Source organism: Varanus komodoensis, unplaced genomic scaffold, assembly GCF_004798865.1.
Source record: "Varanus komodoensis strain SLA01 unplaced genomic scaffold, ASM479886v1 scaffold11, whole genome shotgun sequence".
Taxonomy (NCBI): domain Eukaryota; kingdom Metazoa; phylum Chordata; class Lepidosauria; order Squamata; family Varanidae; genus Varanus; species Varanus komodoensis.
The window spans coordinates 12616336-12639115 of record NW_025335317.1 but is presented as its reverse complement, the minus strand read 5'-3'; the positions used below and the strand labels follow the sequence as shown (position 1 = coordinate 12639115).

The 22780-nt window shown below is 43.8% G+C and overlaps 1 protein-coding gene and 1 non-coding gene across 4 annotated transcripts in view; both read left to right on the top strand.

The window, feature by feature from the left end:
- ANK3 (ankyrin 3) overlaps window positions 1-22780 on the top strand; it is a 254973-nt gene that overhangs the window by 60087 nt on the left and 172106 nt on the right. Inside the window, exon 1 of one of the 3 annotated variants that reach the window (XM_044420389.1) lies at window positions 12496-12770. The exons of 1 other annotated variant lie outside the window; for it this stretch is intronic. In XM_044420389.1, the coding sequence (XP_044276324.1) occupies window positions 12735-12770 (36 nt within the window). In that variant the 5' untranslated portion in view covers window positions 12496-12734. Of the gene's footprint in view, window positions 1-12495; window positions 12771-18108; window positions 18354-22780 lie in introns of those variants that run through there. One more of the 3 variants, XM_044420390.1, reaches the window with a different exon arrangement.
- TRNAK-CUU lies at window positions 7603-7675 on the top strand. Its single transcript has one exon. It is a non-coding gene; the product is annotated as a tRNA-Lys (tRNA).

Sequence of the window (22780 nt, the reverse complement as noted above, 5' to 3'; positions counted from 1 at the left end):
TTAAGATAAAAAATGATATATGCAGTGTTATCTTCATTTTAAATATCAAAAGGGTTTTGCAGCTCCCGGTGTTTTCTTTTGTGTGGGAAACGGATCCAAATGGCTCTTGAGTGTTAAAGGCTGCCGACCCCTGCCTTAGATAGTTTGTTTTCTGTATTTTTCTAACCTAGGAATAGCCAGTCTAAATCTTTTGGTTTCAGTGTTGCCCATCCTGATGGGCTTTTGTAGCTTTTTCAGGAACATGGCTGTCAAATCAGTTTTCCAAGAAGCTGATGGTGTGATTTCTCAGTTAATGATCCTGGTTATGTAAGCAGTTCTTTCTGCTTGCAGCTTTCTTACTGCAACAGTTCCTGAAATCTTGGAGGTGTGCAGGCCTTCAAGAAGCTGATGCATGGAAAGAACTGCTGCATTCCAGGCTACCTGCCGATCTTAATTCATGCCCGCACATGTACAAGCAAGCATTCCTTCTACATCCAGCTGCTGTGTTTGTGGTGTTTTTGCATAGATTGCTGGTCCAAAGTGACCTAGCAGGTAGTGGACTATGCCAACTTTTGCCAACCTGATGCCTTCCTGGTGTGCAGGATTACAACTCCCTCCTTCCCATGCCGTCTGAGGATGATGCGAGTTGTGTGCCGTGCGGTGAAATGCTTGCAGCTGAAACTCCCGCCATCTCCTCCTCCAGAGAACCTCTTGCCCCCGTGTGGAGCTCTGATGCATCTGGGGGAAACAGAGTTAATGAAGATGGGTGGATCATCCTTCCCACCTACCTAAAGCTTTAAAAAAGGGAAAGGGGTGCTTCTTCCAGAGCAGGCTTAAGGCACTTTGCTTAGGATACTCAGGTTTTGTGCCTCCTGCTACACACCCACATTTTACACACAGAAGCGGACCGGTTTGGCAGCTGGATCTTAGGGTAACCCAGAGGTCATGTCCCCCTCCACACCCAATGTTATTTATTTATTTAAAACATTGGTAGGCTGGCCTTCACTATCACATCTCAAAGCGGCTTACATAATTAAAGGCAAAGGCATAAAACAACCAGTCGAACAATACAATAAAATTATCAGAACCCTGAACAAATAAATCCAAACAAAACCAAATAAATAAAAGCGACTGTAAATGGTAAAAATACTAATTTTTTAAATAGTGATTAAAGAAAAAGGTTTTAACCTGGTGCCAAAAAGAGTATAAGCTCAGCGCCAGGTGAACCTCTCTGGGGAGTGCATTCCATCATCTGGGCGCCACCGCAGAGAAGGCCCTACTCCAAGTAGATGCCCTTTTTACCTCCTTCAGGGGGAGTTCTTGGAGCAGGGCCTCTCCCGCCGACCTTAAGGGGCATGATGGCATATACCGAAGGAGACATTCCTTCGGGTTGCCCAGGAGCCCCTGAAACGTGGCCGAGCGAAGGCTGTGGAGAGATGGGCCAGCGATGAAGAGGCTTGTGCCCCTCACATGAGATGCCTTCACCCCCGGAGGGATGACAGTTGGATGCTCGTGCCGCAAAGGCTTTGGAAACCGTAAGACTGTGGCAGGGATGTGCTGAGACAGGACACCACTGGTCAACAGGCGTCGTGCGACTCTTCTGCCTTTACATTCTTAACGGGTTTTGCGTGTTAAGACAAAAGGCAGGCAAAGTGGTGAGGAAACGAAGGAGTTACATCTTGAGCCTGTCATTCCATTCATCCATCCATTCATTTCATAGCCAAGGCTCTGGGCCATTCACAACAATATATTGCGTTTGGGACACGGTACTTGCACAGTACAAATCTGCGTAGAAACGTCTTCGCACGTGCACAAAGAAATGGGACAGGAACTGGGAAGACGTGGGAAACCCAACTCTTTAGGAGGAACTGCATGTGGATTCTTAGGATGGTGTCAATACTAGGGAATAGGCCTCGCATGGAAGCAACCATCTGGGGGAAAAGATTGCTCTGATGGCCTGGGCCACATGGTGAATTTGGACATATTCTTGGCAGTAACGAAGAATGCATGTGCCCGTTGCATTTCCTCGGGTCACAACATGCTCCTCTTCCAGTTGTGAGATGTGTAAGCGCCATACACACACCTACGGCACCGATAGCCAAATGCATTTCTTGCTTTGAATATTAGGACATAGGGACGGAGAAAGTTGCAGTTCTGATACTCCTTGTTTATTTTTTTTAATTTGCATTGTCTGTTATTATCATTTATTTGCTATGTAGGACATCAGAATCTGTTTGTGTTGGTATGAAAATGTAGCAAAAAATAAATATCCAAAGGCACCACTGGACTCATGTTCTGCTAAATCCAATATAAAGGATTTCTGCTTTTTTTCTGTCTTCCTTAGTGAGCTCCTTTAGTAAATCTGCTCAGTATTTATTTGTCCTCTGTAATGGATAATATTTGCATCTTTCCTGATTACCCAGTTCATAAGCCTTGGAGTCCTTTTTAATTCTCCCCTCAAGGATTTGACGAAATGCAGCCGTAGACACAAACGAGCTAGGCTGTTGGAGGAACACTTCCCATTTGAGTCCTGCTTCCCTGTTGTTACAACAGAAATGAGCATCATTTGAGATTTCCAGCTGATTGTGGGGCTTCTAATTATCTCCTGACCTTGTGGCATGACTTCAGAAGAGATCAGAAGAATCCTGGAATATATCTTAGAGGCAAAACCATAATTAAGTATTGAGAAATGATGAGTGAGAGTTCCAAAGCGATGGACTTGCAAGTCAGCAAGAAAACATTTAGCACTGAGCATAGGAGAATCGAAGGCCCCATTGCTGTAGGATACGTCTAGAAAATCCACTCGTGGCCACAACTCAAAGCCTACCAAGATATTTTGCTGCTGGAGGCCAAGGAATAAGATACCCCTTTTTAGTTCCCCTGGAGAAGCCAACTGGACTGGCCATTGGATTTATTTCAACACTGATGATGAAACAGGGTCCACTAGCACACTTAAGGACAGTGGGCCAGCTGAGCGGGCATGTGGCACAGTATTTACACATGCAGCTGGGTCTGAGCCCCAAATGCCAAATCATTTAGGACACAAAGCACGGCAATAATTTATTTATGTACTTAGGTCATTTCTATCCTGCCTTTTTTCCTTTCCAGGAACTCAGGCAGGTTAAATTTTTCTCCTTCTTCTCTCAATCCTATCCTCACAACAACAACCCTGTGAGGCAGGTTGGGCTGAGAGTCTGCAACTGGCCCATAGTCACCCAGATGGATCCATGGCTGAGTGGGGAGCTGAACCTGGAGCTCCCAGATCTCCAGTCCTGTGCTCTTAACCGCTGCACTGCACTGGCTCTCAAGTAGACCAGTTGAGATGAATGTGGGTTGAACAGTTACCATGCATAATAATTGGCCACTGCACACATTCATTCGGCGAATGGGGCGGCATAAAAATGTCTTAATAAATAATAAATAAAATAAATTACACCCCATTCTGCACATTCACCTTACATAATCTGCAAGGGATCTTAGGGAATGTTAATAACTTACTCGTAACTGTGAGATTAATGCGAAGGATTACTTCTGCACCACACAGCAATGATTTTAGCTTAACTGAAAATTAACACAGATCAGTGGTCAGCTTTGCACTGTTGTTTAAGAAATATATGACCAAGTTGCAGTGGGAAACTTTGTTTCAATCAGAGATTTAAATATCCTTGTCTTAAATTGGTCCAGCCTGATCTGCAGAGGTGAAACGTCGATCCACAAACAGCATGCGCAGTGCATAGATGTGTGTAATTGCTCATAATGGTTATTCAGAAATACTGAGGCCATTAAAAACTGATATGAGGAAGGGCCTTCTGGAATGGCACTCTTGGATTCAGCGACATAATCAACACTTGTCCTTTCATTAAGGACGTGGTCCTGTCGAGATGATGGAGGCCAACAATCATTCATCCAGTGCAGAATAGGGGGAGTGGCAAAGCGTTTTTGCCAGATGGGTATTTTTAGCTATCTAGCTGGGGCATTGCAGAGGGTGAGGAAAGGAGGCTGTGGACAACAGAGGATGCATCATCCCCAGACCTCTGCAGCCTCTTCCCCTTTCCTGCAGGGCCAAGCGATCCGTTTACCCCCTCTCCAAGGTTGAGTTTCTGACCTCAGAGGTGCGGTCAGCACAAGAGGCTGGCGCATGAATTCCTGGCTCCCAAGATCAGAAAACTATTTCCAAAGTATCCTTGTGCCCTCCAGAAGCTGTGAAGGTGCCATAGGCTCACTCATCCATGTCTGATTCCTGTCTCCTCATTCACACATTATATAGTCATTGTTTTCTTTTCCTCCTTCCCTAAACAAACAATACATTAACCCGATTAATGCAAACTTCAAGTCATAGGAAGTTGAATGCGCCAGTTATTACTCCAGTATTTATAAAGCTTTCTTTCAGCCAATTCTACCCAATATATCTTTTTCTTTTCAAAAATATCTACTTGTGCAAAGGCCAAAATAGAAATTCAGAGCTTTCATCCTGGAGCAAGGATGTTTTCCTGGTGCTTTCTATTTTTAGCATTCACTTGTTATTTCCATATCTGATACATGCTTGGACTTCAGAAATACAGTCTTGATACTAACAAACAAAGCTGCCATTTCTGCTCTTAACATTTCAAGTAAAATTTACCACAGTTTGTGGCAATATTGTTGGAGATTGTGACAGTTGTGGGGAAAACAGTATGCAAGGCATATGTTAAGTGAGCAAGGAAAGATGCGACAATTTACATGAGAGACTCAAGAGAGACTTAAACTAGGCCATCATACTTAGACCAACAAAAACTGTCTGCAAAGCTATCCGGGGAAGGGGAGAGATCTGTTTCACCCACAACTTCCATGGTTCCATTTCAAAGAAATCTGTTTCTTGTGTAGCAAAGTCATCGCAGAAGATGAACTGAAAAAGGGAAATCTGTCTGTTACCGAAGCTAGAACGTTGCAGATCAGAGGAATACCCAATGACATTTGTAATACAGGAGGAAAGACATGGAATATCATCATCCAAAAATATCAGCTTGGAAAGTCAGTTCACGAGAGCAGAGCAGGGTTCTCCAGAGCCACGTAGGCAGCCATCCCGAGGGACTCAGCAGCTGTGGCAAATACTGTGGTGCGAGAGCAGCCAGTGGGGCTCACTGGAGCAAGAGGGACCTCCTGGTGTGGGAAGGGAGCAGGCAGCTCACTCTTCCACTGCCTGAGGTGGGGATTCAACCTGCCTCATAAGAAAGCCAGCTCTCTGCTATAGGTTACCTGTAGATTACCAAGAAGAGCAGGGCCCAAATGGACCTGTGACCATGGTGTATGCAGGGCACCAGCCAGGTGTGTGTCCCGCATTGTTCCTCCACCTGATTGTCTAAAGCCTAGTTGCAGGTAAACCGCACTAAAGTACATACACACAGAATCACAGCGGTTCAGTACGGATGTGCCCGAATCCATATTTTCATCCAGAGTCCATGTGGATAAACACAATTCAGATAGGAAGCTGAATTGCTACTCGAATGCTAGAGCTTAATGAGATTATTGCATGTCTTGGGGGATTCTACCTTTTGATGACACTTTGGGAACCACTGAGAATCTGATGAGTGGATCTAGGATTGAGGATGTCCCAGAGCTGGTGTGTGTGGATATTTACTTATTCATTTGATTCTTATCACACACTTTTCTTGCATTGAACTTAGAGCAGCTTGCAACATTCTCCTGCTACTGCTCTCAATCTTATCCCCACAACAACAACCCTGTGAGGTTGGGCTGAGAGTCTGTGACTGGCCCAAAGTCACCCAGTTGGCTCCATGGCTGGGTGGGGTCTAGAACCCAGATCGCCTGAGTCCCAGTCCCAGGCTCTCAACCACTGTGCCACACTGGCTCTGATAATGCGTGGATGAGCCTGTGAGTGATTCAGTGACAGGCAACGTGTACTTACGTGTTGCGCCAGTAAGCGTTCTGCTAAGGCACTATGATCACTGCAATATTCCAGAGGGGGGGAACCACCAGAGAGCCTACATTGACTTCACCTTCAGACATCGATGAGCAGACCAGAGCAAAGTCCATGGAAGAGAGCGAAGAACTGTCTTGATCCAGTGAAGCAATGAAGATTGGCAACCCTGTAATCAGGGAACTAAAGTTCCCTTCTGAGAAATCTGTTACTGGAGAGATACTAGCGGAGCATATAAATGCTTCAGTAGTTCTGCAAATCTTAAAAAAGAGGCTTGCAGAAACTAAAGAAACTCTAAGAAAGAGGAGGAGGAAAGTATACCTTTGAATTATGCATCTTCACAGGGTTGATCTAGCCAAGGCATTTGCATGGGCAGAAATTCCTGGAAGTTGGGAATGATAGCTATAAAGCTTTGAACTAATGCTCCGCTCTCCTCCCCTCCTCCCTCTCAGTTCCTCTTCCAAGCAGTGGACACAATAATTAAGCCAAATTTGTCACGCTCTACATTCAGCAAATGATATAACATAAAGACAAGAAATCAGAAGTAGACAGAACGTTCCAGGAAAGTAATTTCATATCAAGGCATCGGAATATGTGCTGGAGTGTGCACAGATATCTTCACAGAGCAAATGCTTGAGCTATCATGGGGCGGGGGGGGGGGGTTCATGCATGGAAGGAGGGGAATGTTGGAAAGCCGGTTGGTTCTACGGATTGCAAGTTATTCAGCAATGCATTATGGGCATTTAGGCAGCAACTTGGGAGCAGGCTGGGGCTTGCATTTTTTTATCTAAATCTGCACAGGATTGCACCCCAAGAAACTATCCACATAGAGCTTAAATACTGTGTCTACCTACAATTGTTGATTCTGCTTTGCATCACCTATCCAGGGTTCCTTCCCTGTGTTTGACCTGGGAAACACTTGGAGTTCGCAACACGCTTCCAGAATGATGGGGCCAGCAATGCTCACTCAGACATCTTCATCCAGTAGTCACACATCCAAAAGAAGAAGGAAAAGAGGGGCAGCAGGACAGGGGAGTACCAGGAAAATTCCTAGACCATTTACTGCACCTGCCAAATTAGTCAAGGAAATGTGCAGTTAATGATGTACAGGACAACTTTTTTCATCCATTTTTGTGAATTTTAATAAATTGAAACAAAACCAAAACATAAAGACAAACCAAATATCCATATATGTGTTCCCTAAGGCAGCCTTCCCCGACTTGTGCATTCCAGACACATTTGGACTGTATCACCCAGAATTCCCAGTCAATGATCCTGCTGGATGGGGATTCTGGGAGTTGCAATCCAAATGCCTCCGAAGGCCACAACGTTTGGGAAGGCTGACATAATTATCACCAGTTCAAACCTTGAAAGCATTATTAAGTCTTCAACCCATTATACTATTGAAGGATACTTTTTATCCCTACAGTCTTGCAATATTGGTCTTTTATGTGTCAAAAGGGTGCATATAATCCATTTATGCTGATCTTACATTAAGTTCCAAGAAGTAGGTAGATAATTGAGAAGAACACACACGTCTGTAAATATTAAACAACTTTCTATCACAAAGTTTATCCATATTATTATCTCCTCCAGAACAGTAGCAGCCATTGGAGATTGCCAAAACATACGGGTGAGAGAACCATTAGTTCTGGTATCCCTCCAACATCTGGCTCATTTAGAGAAACTCTTAGTAATAAGATGGAGCCCGGCTAGCTCAGTCGGTAGAGCATGAGACTCTTAATCTCAGGGTCGTGGGTTCGAGCCCCACATTGGACGAAGACTTTTCCAGGGGTGCCGGGGGTCAGACTAGATGGCCCAGGAGGCACCTTCTAGCTCGCTATGTTTCTATGTTGCAGCATCAAATATACCCCTTCCCCCCCCCACCCCGAATAGATGTAACCAAAGATCTGTTGACCCTTTTGGAACAGATCAGCAGCAATCCATTGACTGAGCAGGTTAGAACAAGCCAATTCATTTATGCAGTTCGATTATTGCTAAAGTTCCTGTGTATCATATTTATTTACTGAAAATTCATATTTATAAACTTGGATCATGGATTGATACAGCTGCTCATCCTTAATTGATACTTCCAGTTACTGAGTAGCCTCCAAAGCTGTAAAATGGCCAAACTTAGATTTGAGCAAACGTTTCCATTGTACTTTACCACCACTCAGCTGTAACTGACAAATCATATTTACCATGCAAAGCAGAGAACCGTAGAAAACAATATAATTATTTCTGGGACCCACTAAATGATTCAGAGTGAAAATTAACTTATCTGTCAAGTCCTCCAAACAAACGTTTTCTTGCCAATTCTTCAATCTGGGTTTCCCCATGAAGTTAATTTTATGTGCAAAAATGAATCCAATTAATTGATGTGGTTGTATGTGCCACACCACTTACTGCTGTGATTGTGGGAGGTTCACAATTGATTTTGGCATATCAAGGGCTCGACACAGTGTACTTGGAAAGAGGCTCCAAATGTAGAGATTCCGAACCTGAGCGGGGGGAACATCTAATGTGGGTGGGAAAGATAAGTAGGCTTGATGTTATCAAGTGGGATCGGGAAGGCCAGACCCTCCCTTCTTCATTGGAAGCTGTATTCTTTTCAAGGGTATTCTTGGAAGGATGAAACTCCAGAAAGGCTTATGAAATAAAGCACTGGATTTATGAAAAATTTGCTTGTAAGGAAGAGGACCAAGCAGCAAAACCAACAGAAAGAAAAAAACAGTGAAAAACCAATCCATGTGTCAATTGCTTCGTTGGCAAGTGAATCTTTTCAACTGTTTCAATGGCAAGATTTGCATATAATAGTTTATATTGACTATTTCAGCATTTTGCATAACCATATTAACATATAATCTACAGCTATAGTTGTTGTGATCACAATTACTTATATAGTAGATAGCTTGCTGTTTCATATTGAGAATTTTTTTTAAAAAATGACAGTTCTCTTATGGGAAAGGCCTTTTCCATTTCATTAAAGTATTACATTAGAAAAAAAGAAATATATAAGGTAACTCTTTGCTCAGGCCAGCTTCATTCATTCTAGCTTTTGCATATTTTTACAGAATGCTATTCTGATCAAAATGCAAGTGGAATAAATTTGGGTGGAGTTTGTTTTACTGTTAAGCATTGTCTGAACAGTAAGACTAACTGGACTATATGGTTAAAAAAGGGCAACTGTGAAAGGCACAGATTTCTGATTCTTCAGACCCATGTTGCTATATACCAGTGGTCTCCAAAGCTTCTGGGACATGGGACCCCATTAAAGTGCCCAATGCCTAAAGAGGGCCACATCTTAAATCAAAATGTAACAAAATTATTAACCTACCGATTTAGATCAAAAGTAAATGCTAAATTGAATGCACTGGAACCATATTTTATTGTGTCATCCTTTTATCTCGCTATTGTGTTTTCTGCAAAAAAGGGACAGGAAAAATAGCAATAGATGATGCCGCATGAGGCAGGAAGAATCGTGTGGATATGAGGGGAAATGCCTTGAGGGTGATAGCCATAAACAAGCAGGTTGGAGGGCTACATAAAAAGAGCCTGGGGGGCCAGATGTGGCCCGTAGGCCACAGTCTGGGAACCCCTGCTATATACCATGCAGCATAATGCTCTCAGAAATTGCCCTGATACTTCATCAGCTGCATGTAACTGTGTATAAGCTTTGGGAAAGCAAAGGCTGTGTTCAGATGCTTTGGGCTGGCAGTGGCAGAAGGCTTCCCTGCATGGAACAGGCTCCTACAGCTGCAGTTTCTAACAGTGTTTGTCCAGTGAGAAGAGCAAAGGATAAAGGAAGGTTTTTTTCCCCTAAAAGGCCCTTAGAGCGAAACTGGGGTATATTGACTGACTTAGTTCTTAACCCGTCAGTTGTTAAATGTGTTTAGTTATCTCTTTCTGATGCAGAATCTGCCTGCTTTAGGCTTGTTAACACCTTGTGATTCTTTTGACTTTGTCAGACATGGCGTACAAAATCTCATAAGCTATCAGCCTTTGAAACTACATAATGTATGTCAGCTTTTGGCCCAAACAGCTGCCTTTGCTTTTTTCATAAACTATTGTATGTCAGCTGTCAGGTACTATCAACTATTTTATGCCAACATAGTGTCGGATACAAAATATCACCAGATACTAATTATATTGCAAGCCAGCTGTCAAATACTAAATGCCATTAGAGGGCATCATTCCAGTGATGGCAAATACGGAATATCATGGCTGAACAAATACTATCAATTGCATTGTGTGTCAGTTGTCAAATACGATATGCCGTTGTGAGTCAACTATCATATGTATATCAACCATCAAATAGTACAAGTTGAATCTAATGTGAAATTAAACAGCATTAGCTCTGAAATTCAGCCTTCAAATATTCAGTGAAAGGCAGTGAAGGTTCAATCTCCGAAGTCACAAAGGAGAGCAAAGTGATTTCAGTTGTGATTAAAGGAAATATGTGTGTACTTGTGAACTGAACAGCAAAGAGGAAAAATCATACCTTGTTTGAGAAATGATTTTCATACTATCATGGAGATGGCGCTTTGGAAAGGTAGATTATATACCCCTCAGGTGGTACCGCTTGAGAAAAAGGCATAGGCTGAAGGCATGTGATTCAGCGAACTCACTGAAGAGACACAAGCCTGGATCCACTCAGACCCTGGTGGGAAATTGCTTGGAGACCCCAGCTATGCTACCTGGAATTGTATCACAAAGGAAAGGAGGCCGAACTAATGACAGCAGCAACAGCCAATACATATGAGGGTTCTTCAAAAAGTTTCTGCACTTTTTAAAACTCTATTTGTTAAGAATTTCAAAAACAAATTACATCACTTTTCTGCATAGTCATCTTCCTTTACGATGCATTTTTCCCAGCGTCATACCAGCTTTTTAATGCCATCAGCAAAAAAATATATTTATAAAATATAAAAGTGCAGAAACTTTCTGACGACTCCTTGAAAATGCCAGGCATGCCCCTCCACACAAGACAAATTGGTTGGCTGCTTCACACACACACACACACACAAGAACTGTAATAAATGACTATACAGTACAATACTAAAGCAAAACAAAACAATACAATACAATGACTGACATCAGAGAGGACTCCACTTATAAATGTGCTGTAGAACATCTCAGCTTCTCAGGATGTGCTGCCTCTAACCTGAAAATGGGCAAAGGAGGCAGCAGGGTGAATTGCTGAATTACAGCTAATCGAGAAGTAAAGTTCTCTCTCTCTCAGCTTGACTCAATGCAATGGCTGCATTCAGACAGCCTGACTGGCCATGGTTTATTAGGACAGGAATGAGCCACAGTGAGTGCTGGGTTAACATGATCCCACTATCCCCTTTCCTCTGCGGCTACATCCACTTGATTAGTGCAGCTTGTTGTTTTGGCAACCAACTCATGTTAACCGTGGCTTGTTTGAAGCAAGCTAGAATCAATCCACAGGTTGTTTCGCTGGCTTGGTTCAACACACTGTAGTTGAGATTTAACGACACCGTAGGGTTAATTGTCCCTGCAACTCGATCTGAGGAGGAGAGGGGAGGAGGAACATAGGGAGGACTCTCTCTGCTCCTTTTTGTGCCCTGCAGCAGCTGCATTCTATCCCACTAAGAATGTTAATCAAAATAGCAAATCTAGAGCATTTCTGCCACCAACTGCTGCTGTTGCAATTGTTCACTATGCTCATTTCCACACTTGAACGAAATGGACTAAGCTGAGCTTTTTGGCATTTGACCCCACTGCTTTTTTCTTTTCTTTCTGTAACACAAACACACTTGACAGTGGAGATAACAGCTCATGTGTCGGACAAGATGGACTCTTGTCTACACAGACTTGTATCATACTACAGCTAGGGCACAATCCTATGGATCTCCTGACAATGGGAGAAGGGAGCGAGCTGCGGGTAGGAAAGGGAGGAAGCTGGAGCTGTGGACTTGGGCCAATTCTTATCAACATCAAAGCATCACCTCCCTTCCTCCTCCTCCTCCTCCTCCTCCTCCTCCTCCTCCTCCTCCTCCTCCTCCTCAGTACTTTGTCTAGAAGGCTAAAAATGCAGGGCATGAGGTATCGCAGCAGAGGTTGCCACTGTGGGTCTCACTCCAAGCACAGAAGAGCCTCTGTGTTTGGCGGATTCTGTGAGTTGAGGTCATGGGGCACCGGAGTGCACCCTTACCGGTCTATAAAATGAAGCCGTTCTCTTTGGGGGGTTTTCAGCATAGAACAAATGGCATACTTCTACTGCAACTGGTTTGCTAGAAGAGTCTGGATTTTCAATAAAGTGTGGGAGAAAGAAGGAAGAGAGAGAGAGGGGGGGGGAGAGAGAGAGAGAGAGAGAGAGAGAGAGAGAGAGAGAGAGAGAGAGAGAGAGTCTTCTTTGGCAGTGTTCTGTCAATGACTGGAAAATCCCTGGTTTAATTGCTTCTGAAAAACAGGCCAGACCAGTCTTCCTTTCAGGACCAAACAGCTGATAAGCTGAAGCACAAAAGCTTGTTTCAGGAGTGATTCCATCCTAGGGACAGGGTTCTTCTAATCAGCTGATTTGGTGGCTATTTTCGGTCTTCCACATACCACAGTTACACATTCATCGAATGAGTGGTGATTACAACAGTGGCAGCCAACTAACTCTCCTTGGCCACCCTCTTTAGTCCTGCAACCAACTCTTCCTTGCCTTTTTCCAGTTTCAGAACAGTTAAAGTCGAACAAGTGATCGTGTTTGGTTGCTTTGTTTTTTAAAAAAGGGGGCGCTTCCTGCTAGGTGTCTATTTTTAGCTGCGATGCGGTATCCAAAGTGTTAACTAATTGAGTCATCGTATTTCATATTTGGCCACAGAAAATGGCAGTGGAGGAAGGAGAATGCTTCCAGGACCAAGTAAGCTTTTGTGGATGCTGTAATCAGTGTGTGTGTGTGTGTGTGTGTGTGTGTGTTTAAATTTCTGTACGCTTGCACATCGGTAATGAGTTTTTGTTTTAACTGAAACTAAATCTATACTAGATAGTTGGGCAGATACATTCGCTTAATTTTATTGACTGTATTAGTTCTACCTGGAAAGTGAATGATACAAGGTTCCCCCTCCCCCATGCATGACTGGAGAGGTGCATTTAGGATGCTAAAGGGAGGCTCTTGGGAAGAATGGTAAAAGAAGCTGTCGGCAGAAGCCTAAAGTAATATGCATATTACCATATCAGGTTTTTGGTGTGTGGTATCTCATCAGGCAATTTCTTTCACGAGCTAGTAGGGGCCTAATATATCAGGCAAGGATTCCTGTCCTAATGGAAATGCCTGCGATTGGCAAAGTACTGAAGCTGCTGGTCCTGCCTGGCCCCTAATCTTGTGACTCAAGAATCTGCAAATCTGTGCTGTGATTTATCCCCATGAACTTAAAGGTGATGTTTAGGTGGAACAGGAATCACTCCTCTGAGAATTACTTTGCAGGATTAGGGTCACAAGTGTGTAAACTGCAGAATGGAATATTTAGGCAAGTAATTGAGGTGGGAGGGGATTGTAGAAGGGTAGTAAATATTATCTTGGTAGAATTGCAGTGGTTGAAATGATCAGCCGCACTTGTGAATGTTAGTATCCTTCAATATTGCTAGTAAGGAGAGAATAAATGTCTCTTGAAGGTCAGCAGTATGACCTACTGGATTAATCATGACTTGTTTAATAAATCATGAGGGTAAAAAAATAATTCAGATGCAACCATATTGTCTTGCACAATCTCTTTCGAATGCCAATCAGCCTCTGAATTCTAGGATTAAATTGCTCTGTAATATATTCTGATAAAGATTTTCATTTGTTTCCATTGTGAGTGGATATGTGCAAATACTTAGATACATGTGTGTAGTGTGTGTGTGCATACACACACACATATAAATGCACATGCATATTGTATTAAAAGCATTCCACAGTCCCATAATTTAGCAGGCCAGCAGATGAATCCATTTGATGGATATCAATTGAAAAATTCTCAGCATGTGATGCGTGCAAGAAAAATAAGAAAACGTTTTGAGAAATAAATACTGGAATGTCTAGAAAGAATAGGGAATTGGCAGGCATGGCCAGCTTAGATAATATAATCTTATCTAATAGGAAATAATTTTGTAAGCATATTTTCAAAGTCAACTTTACTTATGGATTAATCAAGTCCAAAACAGCGGGACAGATCAGCCGAAGGGGCAGCAAAGAGGGTGACAGCCAAAGCAAAACTGAGTGGATCAGTGTCACACACGGATAGGGGCATTTGAATGGAGGGCTGTACCAACTCCTTGTGCACTTCTATTCATCTCTCTGTCCCGTGGATATTAGTGTTTGTGATGTCACTGGAGCAGTGAATCCACTCCAGACTTTATCCTGAATTTCTAAGAAGCCCCCCGCCGTTTTTGGTTCAGCACCATGGATAACTCCCTTTAAGTTCCAACTGAAAGCTGGAGCAAATGCACTGCACTACTGACGTTGGAGTGAGCAGCCCCTGCTGCCTCTGCCTCTACTCACTGATCGCCTCTTTCTCACCATCTACACGTCAGCATCTCACAGATTATGTCCTGGTAACCAGCAACTGTCACTCATTCAATCTATCTCCAGTAGACGTCTCCTTCTGCTCACATAGTCCAAACCACCCCGCCCATGCACAACTGTGAGGAATCAGCAGACCTTGGTAGAGCAACCGCCACTCCCCTTCCAAGCAGCCCAGTGAGGACTCAGAGGCGTGGTATGTAGAAGGACAGACTGGCAACCAGCTGGGAACAGGAATGGAATGAAGTGGCTAGAGGAGGCGGATGGACAAAAAAGACATAGATATAAGAAGAGTTACAGAGAAAAGCATCTCCTTATCTGGATAGGTCATTTTGTGGTTCACAATAAGCCTTTTTAAAAGGTTCTTGAGGACAGTAGTGAAAGCTTCCCATAGAGAACCAGAGGGAACTTAAGATGTTTGTGTTGCCGGGATGAGGCACAGGTATACCCACCCTGCCCTCCTCCTGCCTCCCCACAAAAAGCACCAAACGGAAAAAGAAGAGCCAGAACGGTCCAGTGCTGAGTGACAGCTGGAGAAAAAAGCAACTGGAATACAACACTGGGCAACATCTCTTTGCAGGCACCTGTATGTTGACTTTGATTTCAATGAGCAGAATTGCTTTTGTGGATACAATAGCAGTACCCACAGACAAGGGAGGACTGTGCAGAAATTCTGAGTTCTGAAGAACTACAAAGCAGGTTTAGATAAATACCCCTAAAGGGTGGTGGAGACCCACAGAGCCATGAAAACTGAGTGGCCGTGGTGGACGCAGAACAGTTACTCCTAAGTAACTGTTAGGAATTGAGGCACAGGAAATGGAAGGGGAAGGGATGGATTGACCTGGCTGACTAGCTTGGAACATGAAAGGTGCATTCCACACTGTTGTGTCCCAGTGCTGCAAACTCCCACTTCTGCTTGCATAAAAACTGTGCCTTTATTTGTTTCCTTGGCTTCTGTAACAACAACAGCAGTTCCTAAGTGTGTTTAACGAAACCATCTGCCTTTCCTCAGATCAGACTGTATTTGTGATGATGCTGTTGTACCTATAATGATGCACTAATTATTTAAGTTAAAGCCCATTAATAAATTGCATTTTCTGCCCTGTCGGATGGCGATGGAGTAGATTGTTCTAATCTTGATAAAATCGAAATGGTTTGCCTACTTTGTCTGAAATTTTCAAGTGCCAGAAAGGAGCTTTAAGAATGCATACCTAGAAGATTTCAGGAAGATTGGTGAAATGCGGGGGGAGAAGAGCAGTTTAAATACAAAAAGCAAAACCCCTCCCTCTGTTAAAAATGACGGGAAACGGTTTGGGAGGTTGGATCCGCCAGGATGATGCACATGAGGCATTCAGTCCCCAGACAGTGCAGCCCATCAGACAGAATGTGATAAAAGCCACGAGGACTCCTTGAGTTCTCCTGCAGGGAATAAGGCGCAGTGGTTCAGTTATACATACTACCATCGCAGTGGCTGTAGTGGTGGTGGTCAGAGAATTGAGACAGCATGACCTGAAATTTGCACGTTCCAGAAACAAGTGCTGATTTACATACATGGAAGATTTCAGGAAGATTAGAGAAAGTTTCCCAGGGAAAGCTGCGTTCAAAGGGTAGCCTACTTGGAATGTGGTGTCTTTTTTTGGTGTGCTTTGGTAGATCGCTCCATCCTGCTTCTGGAAGAGATGTAGCCTGAAGACTGGAAAGGGTGGAAGTTGATGCCCAATATTATCTGGAAGGCACAATGAGAGAGAGAGAGAGAGAGAGGGAGAGGGGGGGGGGAGAGTAGGTGGCTGCAAGTGATTTGTCAGCAGTTTTGCACAAGTGCACAGTCACCTCTGTATATCATATTCTTCACGTGGTTTATCTACTTAGGGAGAAAGAGAATTTCACTTGCATTTTCGGTCTCCTCCTGGAGGATGTGGTATCAAGGCCTGCTTCACAATATGCCAGCTTTGCAATGCTTGGCTATGTAATCATCCCTTTTAAAAAAATAGGCGGGGGGGGGGCGTTGTATATTGAATTACAGAATAGCTTCAATCTAAACACAATCAGGTACCTTTATTGTCTTGATAGGAAGCTATAGAGAGTTGGAAGCAAAGATGTATACATTGTATGGTGATGCATATGTATTTCCATGGAAATGTACCAAAGTCAGGATGTACCATCCTTGCACAGGTGTTTAACTTTTAGGGGAAGAGGGGCTGCTCTTGTCTCATGTGTGCACACTAAAAACAACAACCAAGACACTTGTAGTATCTTAAAGGCCAACAAATGCATTATAGCATAAGTTTTTGTGGAAAACTGATGCCACAATTTGTTGGTTGCCTAGACACTTTCTTGTTTTTCCTGTGATTGCTCTAGAACAATGGTGGCGAACCTATGGCACGCGTGCCGCAGCGCGCACACAGAGCCCCCCCTGTCGGCACATGAGCCAAGTCGCTCCAGCATCACCCCAGCAGCCGAGCATTGGATAACAGCGCACATAGGGGCCATGCGCATGCTCAGAAAGGAGTAGTGGCGCCAGGCGATGAAGTCACGAGCTGCGACTCATTAGCCGCGACTCGTCTGAGCTTTCACATGGCCGGTCCGTGTGCTGCCAAGGATATATAGCTATATATTTGGTTGGACTGGCTGTGAGCTGTTTTTTCTAAACTAAAACCTCAGCATCCAGGTTTTATTGCAATGTTGGCACTTTGCGATAAATAAGTGGGCTTTGGGTTGCAGTTTGGGCACTCGGTCTCGAAAAGGTTCGCCATCACCGCTCTACAACATCTCAGAAGGCTGAAAGGACCATGAAATCCATGGTACCAGAAAACAGACCCATGGGAACTGTATTTAATCAACAGAAACAGGTGGACAAAGTGTGACAGTGCCAGTGCACTTGGTCCTGGGAGGCTAATTAGGAGATGGGAAGAGAAAAGGTGTGGCGCAGCCTCAGCCTGCATCAGAACTACCTGGAGTTCTGTGCAACTTATTTCAAACTGCATATGAATCTATGGATTCAGTTCACTGTTTCCTCGTTGCTTCCAGTACAGTACGGCAACATTATCTAATTCTCTAGTTTCTGTGGCTTTCAAAAATAATAGATAAATCCAGGCAGGGTAGGTATATCAAGAATTATTAGTCAGGAGAGCTAAATGGTTTATTCCTGTTTGAACACAATAGATATTTCTCAGTGCTTGGCTGCTGGGAAAAATCAGTGGAGGTGGCATCAACCCAAATGCTTTTGCAAACTCTCAGGCAGGGCATCTGTTTTACGTCTGTTGGCAACAAAACACTAGACAGATCAAGCAAGGCAGGAATTAAGTTCTGATCTCCCTGAACCTTCACAGAAGCCAGGGTGTGGGCAATTGCTTTAAAGAATGAGGCAGGATATTCCAGTGCGTTACACCGAAAGACCTGGGCCTAAAATGTTGAGAGGGGTTCCTTCAGCAATGTTAGTACTAAGCCTATTTCAGTTGGACGGCAGGCTTAGAGCATGTATCTTCTTTAAATGCCTTTCAGCGAGCATTTGCCCAGGTTTTGTAATTGCTGGGCAGACCCTGAGCGGGCACAAGTGTGCAGAACAGGTTTCCAGATTTTGAGCCCAACAGAACAGGTTTCCTGCCAGCCGGCTTGGACTCTTATCACCTTGCATCATCTGACTCGCCTGACCTCGGGCACGCTACGGAGCCTGTGCTGTGAATTGCTTGTGCAGCCAAACTACACTTGGTGGAATGTGTGCAGATGGGCTGGGTTGAAGCGAACGCCATTCTGCCCTAAAGCAGAGGCTTTGGAAGTGCACTGACCCACTGAGCGCTGCTCATGGGCATTACTGCAATTGTGGTGTTTTGTTAAGCGACTGAGCAAGAGCTCGATTCCCTGTCAGTGCGAGCAGAGATGGCTTAAACAGAAGATACAATATGCGGCATGAATTAAGCTATGGCTGGGAGAAATCCTGAAAGGGTATAGTAATTGTTTGCTTCTAGTATCGCTCGTTATAGGAACTGTTTCTCTATTTGCTGTAAACTCAGACTTTCCAGGAGGTGTGAAAGACAAGCACTGTCTAATCCGTGGATTGTACTCTGCAGCTGGATAGTAATTCAGAAGCAAAGGCGGTGCTAAGTGTTAATATTGTCTGTGCTTTTACAAGAGAGAGTACTTGCAGCAAACTACTAAATGGATCAGTGTTGTTGTCAGCTCATTTAGAGGAGAAAGAAAAAGCTCCTGTGATCTTCAGTAGCTGAGATGTTTTAAAAAAACTAAATGGGTGTGTTTTAAAATATGAAGAGTGTGATATGTTGCATTGCCTGGTAAGCTAAAAAATATCTGACTATCTCTTACAATGCACTGGAATAAAGAGAGATTTCCCTGTTTAAAAAAAATTAGAAAACACACACAGATTCCACAAAAACGAGACGCAGCCTTGTTGATCTGGAAGCATGACTCTCACTTTGGATGTGAGTGATCTTGGGTTCAGTTCTGCGACAAGCCCATGATCCGGGGGAATTGTGCACATCTGGAAAGCCAGAGTGGGGAAGTGGATACATGGAAAACCTGGGTCAAATTATGGCTCCCATCAGCCCAGAAAGGATGGCAGCAGCCTTCCGTGTTTTCAGGCTTTCCCCAGCCCTGTTAACTGATACTCTTTGAACAGAAGATGCTTGAGGTTGTAGCGGGACTTTTGTAACGGAGCTGTAGACATTGGTACTTGATAGATCGTTGGACTAGAAACAGGGAGATCTGGTTCAAAATCCTACACAGCCAGGAAGCTCCCTTGGTGAGGTTGGGCTGGTTCCCCACAACAAAACGTGACTTTCATCACAAGGTGTTTGTGAGGATGAATGGGGAGAACACCCACTCTGGGGGACAACTAAACTGATTCCGGGGGGGGGGGGACTTGCTGGGGGGTAAAACTTAGCAACATGGGACAGTTTTGGGAAAGCATCACTAAGATGGATTTTCAAAGCATTAGAAAGGATTTTGCTTTGCTCCAACTTACCAAGGACAGTACATATTTTCTGGTGCATCAGCATCCCTGTTTTTGCCTTTTGGTGATGCCCTGTTAAAATACTTTAAGTGTGAGTTAATTGTATTGTGATGCTTCAGATATTACATCCCTTTGCACAGTCTCTAGAAATTACATCCGAGTGACTTCAAACCTGTAAGTCTCGAATATGCATGTAGGGTTAGGACCAGGGCTCAGTGATACAACACACGTAAAAGATGCCAGGTTCAATCTCGGGCCTCTCTGAGCAGGGCAAGCAAAGATTGCTGCCTGAAGGTTGCTGCCAGCCAGTGTTGAGGATACTGGGCTAGACCCAACATACAGGTCAATGTAAGATCCAAGGCAGCCTCCTTATGTACATTATACCACATCCATGAATCCCAAGATGCTATGCAACGTCCTTTTACGGACACTGCGACTGACAAGGTTTAGTTTTGTACAATTGATAATATATTGTAATATATTTGTTGTGATTGTCCCTCTATTGTGAGAAGAGGAAAACACTGGGAAAATTCCAGCCATTGCAGAAGAAGAAGTATGCTATATAGCAAGTGTACTGCAGGACATGCCCACTGGTATAAAATGAAGACACTGTTCAAACAGTAATCATGGCAAATGTGTCCCTGTTTCCCAGGGCCGTCTTAACAGCATTATGGGCCCCGGGCAAAGCAGTGTACTAGGGCCCCTACGACAACTACAACTACTGTTAATTTTGGAAGTTTTCCCATTTTCCAAGGGTTAACATACACAGATTAATGTGGGGCCCATGGGCAAGTGCCCATCAGGCCCATGCGTTAAGATGGCCCTGCTGTTTCCATCTGCGAAATGCTAGAGAGTATGTTTTGGGCCATTCCTTGTCTGTGATTAAAGAAAGGAAGTCCGTCTTTATGTATCATGAATTCAGTTCATTTTGGTGTGGTGGTCAGAGTGCTGGACTGGGGTCCTGGTAGATCTGGGTTCTAGTCCTCACTTGGCCACGAAGTTCACTGGGTAACTTTGGCCCAGTCGCTCCCTCTCAGGCTAACCTCCTGCATGGCTTGTCGTGAGGATAAAATGGAGTGGAGGGGGACCATGGAAGCTTCCTTGGCTTCCTTGCAAAAAGGAGAAAAGGTGTGTTATAAATGCAATGTGATCATAATAGGAGGTCTGCGTAAGCTACCTTGAGTTCCTCAAAAGAGGCAAAAGTGTGATATAAAGACAATGTAATGATGAAATTCAGTATGGACAAATGCCGAGTTCTGTGCTGAGGAAAAAGGAACCAAATGCACGGTTGCGAGATGGGAAGAACGTGGCTCAATGATACTACAATAGAGAAGGATCTTTTGGAATTGTTGTAGATTACAAATTGAATATGAGCCAGCAGTGTGATGTGGCTGCAAAAAAGCAAATGTTATTTTTGGCAGCATTAATAGAAGGACAGGTTGCAAATCACATGAGGTGCTGGTTCTTCTCTATTTGGCACTAGTTATTTATTTATTCACATATTTCAAGTCAGGCCCCATCTTGAGTATTGTGTTCCATTCTTATTTATTTATTTACTTGCTTTATTATCCCACACTTTTTTTTACAGAGAACTCAGAGTGGTTTACATCATTCTCCTCCTCTTGCTCTCAGTTTTATCCACACAATGACAACTTGTGAGGCAGGTTGGGCTGAGAGTCTGCAGCTGGCCCCAAGTCACCCAGTTGGCCCCAAGTCACCCAGTTGGCCCCATGGCTGAGTGGGGACTAGAACCCAAGTCTCCAGAGTCTCAGTCCCATGCTCTGAACAACTGCGCCAAACTTCAAGAAAGATGCAGACAAACTAGAAACAGTTCAGAAGAGGGCAACCTAGATGATCAGAAGACTGGAAACAAAGCCCTAAGAGGAGAGGTTGAAAGAACTGGGCATGTTTAGCTTGGAGAAGAGAAGACTGAGAGGAGTTAGGATAGCTCTCTCCAAGTACTTCTTGACTGTTCAAGCTGTGCATCAGTGGAATCAGTTGGGAAGGAAAGTTGAGGGCTGTCTCACGTTGGAGGTATTCAAGATGAAGTTGGGCAGCCATTTTTCAGGGATGCTTTAACTTGGAGTCCTACACTGAGCAGAGGTTGGACTTGATGGCCTTATACGCCTCTTCTAACTTTACTATTCTAGGATTGTATAATAAATATGAACAGAAATACGAATACGAATTTGAAGCAGCTGCTGCCACCACTACCCAAAGCTAGTTATAGAACGGTTGTTATCACTTTGCCAGTGCCAGGCAAAAATAACATTATGTTGGGACAGTCTTGGTGGCACCTACCTTTGTGGGTTCAGTTCAATGTGATTTCCAGTCATCCTGGAAATGACAATATGGCATCCTGGCACATATTGCCGGGGGAATTGATCAAAAGAGTTAGTGGATGGTGGTTAATATGGAAACAACTTAGGGCTTTGAGACTGCACTTAGTACATAATCATTCCTATGTTCTGTCTCACTAAGATGCAAGTCAAAGATGTTGTTCAGAAATAGAGTAGCAGATCGAAGTGGTTGAATTCTAGACCTGCCCCTTTTCTGACTTAGGGGAGAAGGGAGGAAGATTTTTCAGTTCTTCTGCTAATTAAATGCTCTCTCTGCATAAGTAACACTAGTACACTTGGGAGAAACCTGTCTCCTGAAAATTCTGGGTTTTAGTACACATAAGGAATTAGATTTATGGGAAGTATTCAGAAATACCCCCCATGATTTGAAATAGAACAGGGCAGAGTTATACCATCCCATTTTATATAAAGTGTGGATCAATTTTGAGCTTTTCTGTAGTTGGTGAGGGTTAAATCACTGTGGCCCCATTGAGTGCCGTCTTCCCATTCAAATCAATTCTCTTGTTTGCTCTCTTTCTCTCTCGCACACCCACATCTGCAGACACCTCCACTACCACCCAGCAAAGTGTTTTAGTTCTAAGTCAATGCAGCACACCATGAATCGGGTCCCACTGTCACATATGGACTCTTTGCCCATTTTCTTTGTGGCTCAGAACCCACTGCAGAGCAGGTTCTTCCTGGGCCATGAAGGTAGCAGCATCAAGAGGAATGATCTCAGTGGCAGGAGTCCAAGCTGCATCTCCATCCAGCCCTGAGCCCACTTCAGAGCTCCATCCCGTCCCATATTGTCTCTGCAGCTTGAGGTTTTGTGTCTTATGGCACCAGGCAGGAAGAGCTCCACTGCAGCAAACCCACATGGGCCATGAAAGTAATGAGCAGGCACCTTAACCTTCCCCTCCTCATACTCACTACACACTTTCCAGTTCCTGCAGTCAGCTTCCAATTCCTTGCAGCACTTTAGTGCCATTTCATATTACAACGTTAAACAAAGTTGTTAGATTACAGCAAATATCTGTTTGAGTTGAGTTACTTCAGTAGGAGCT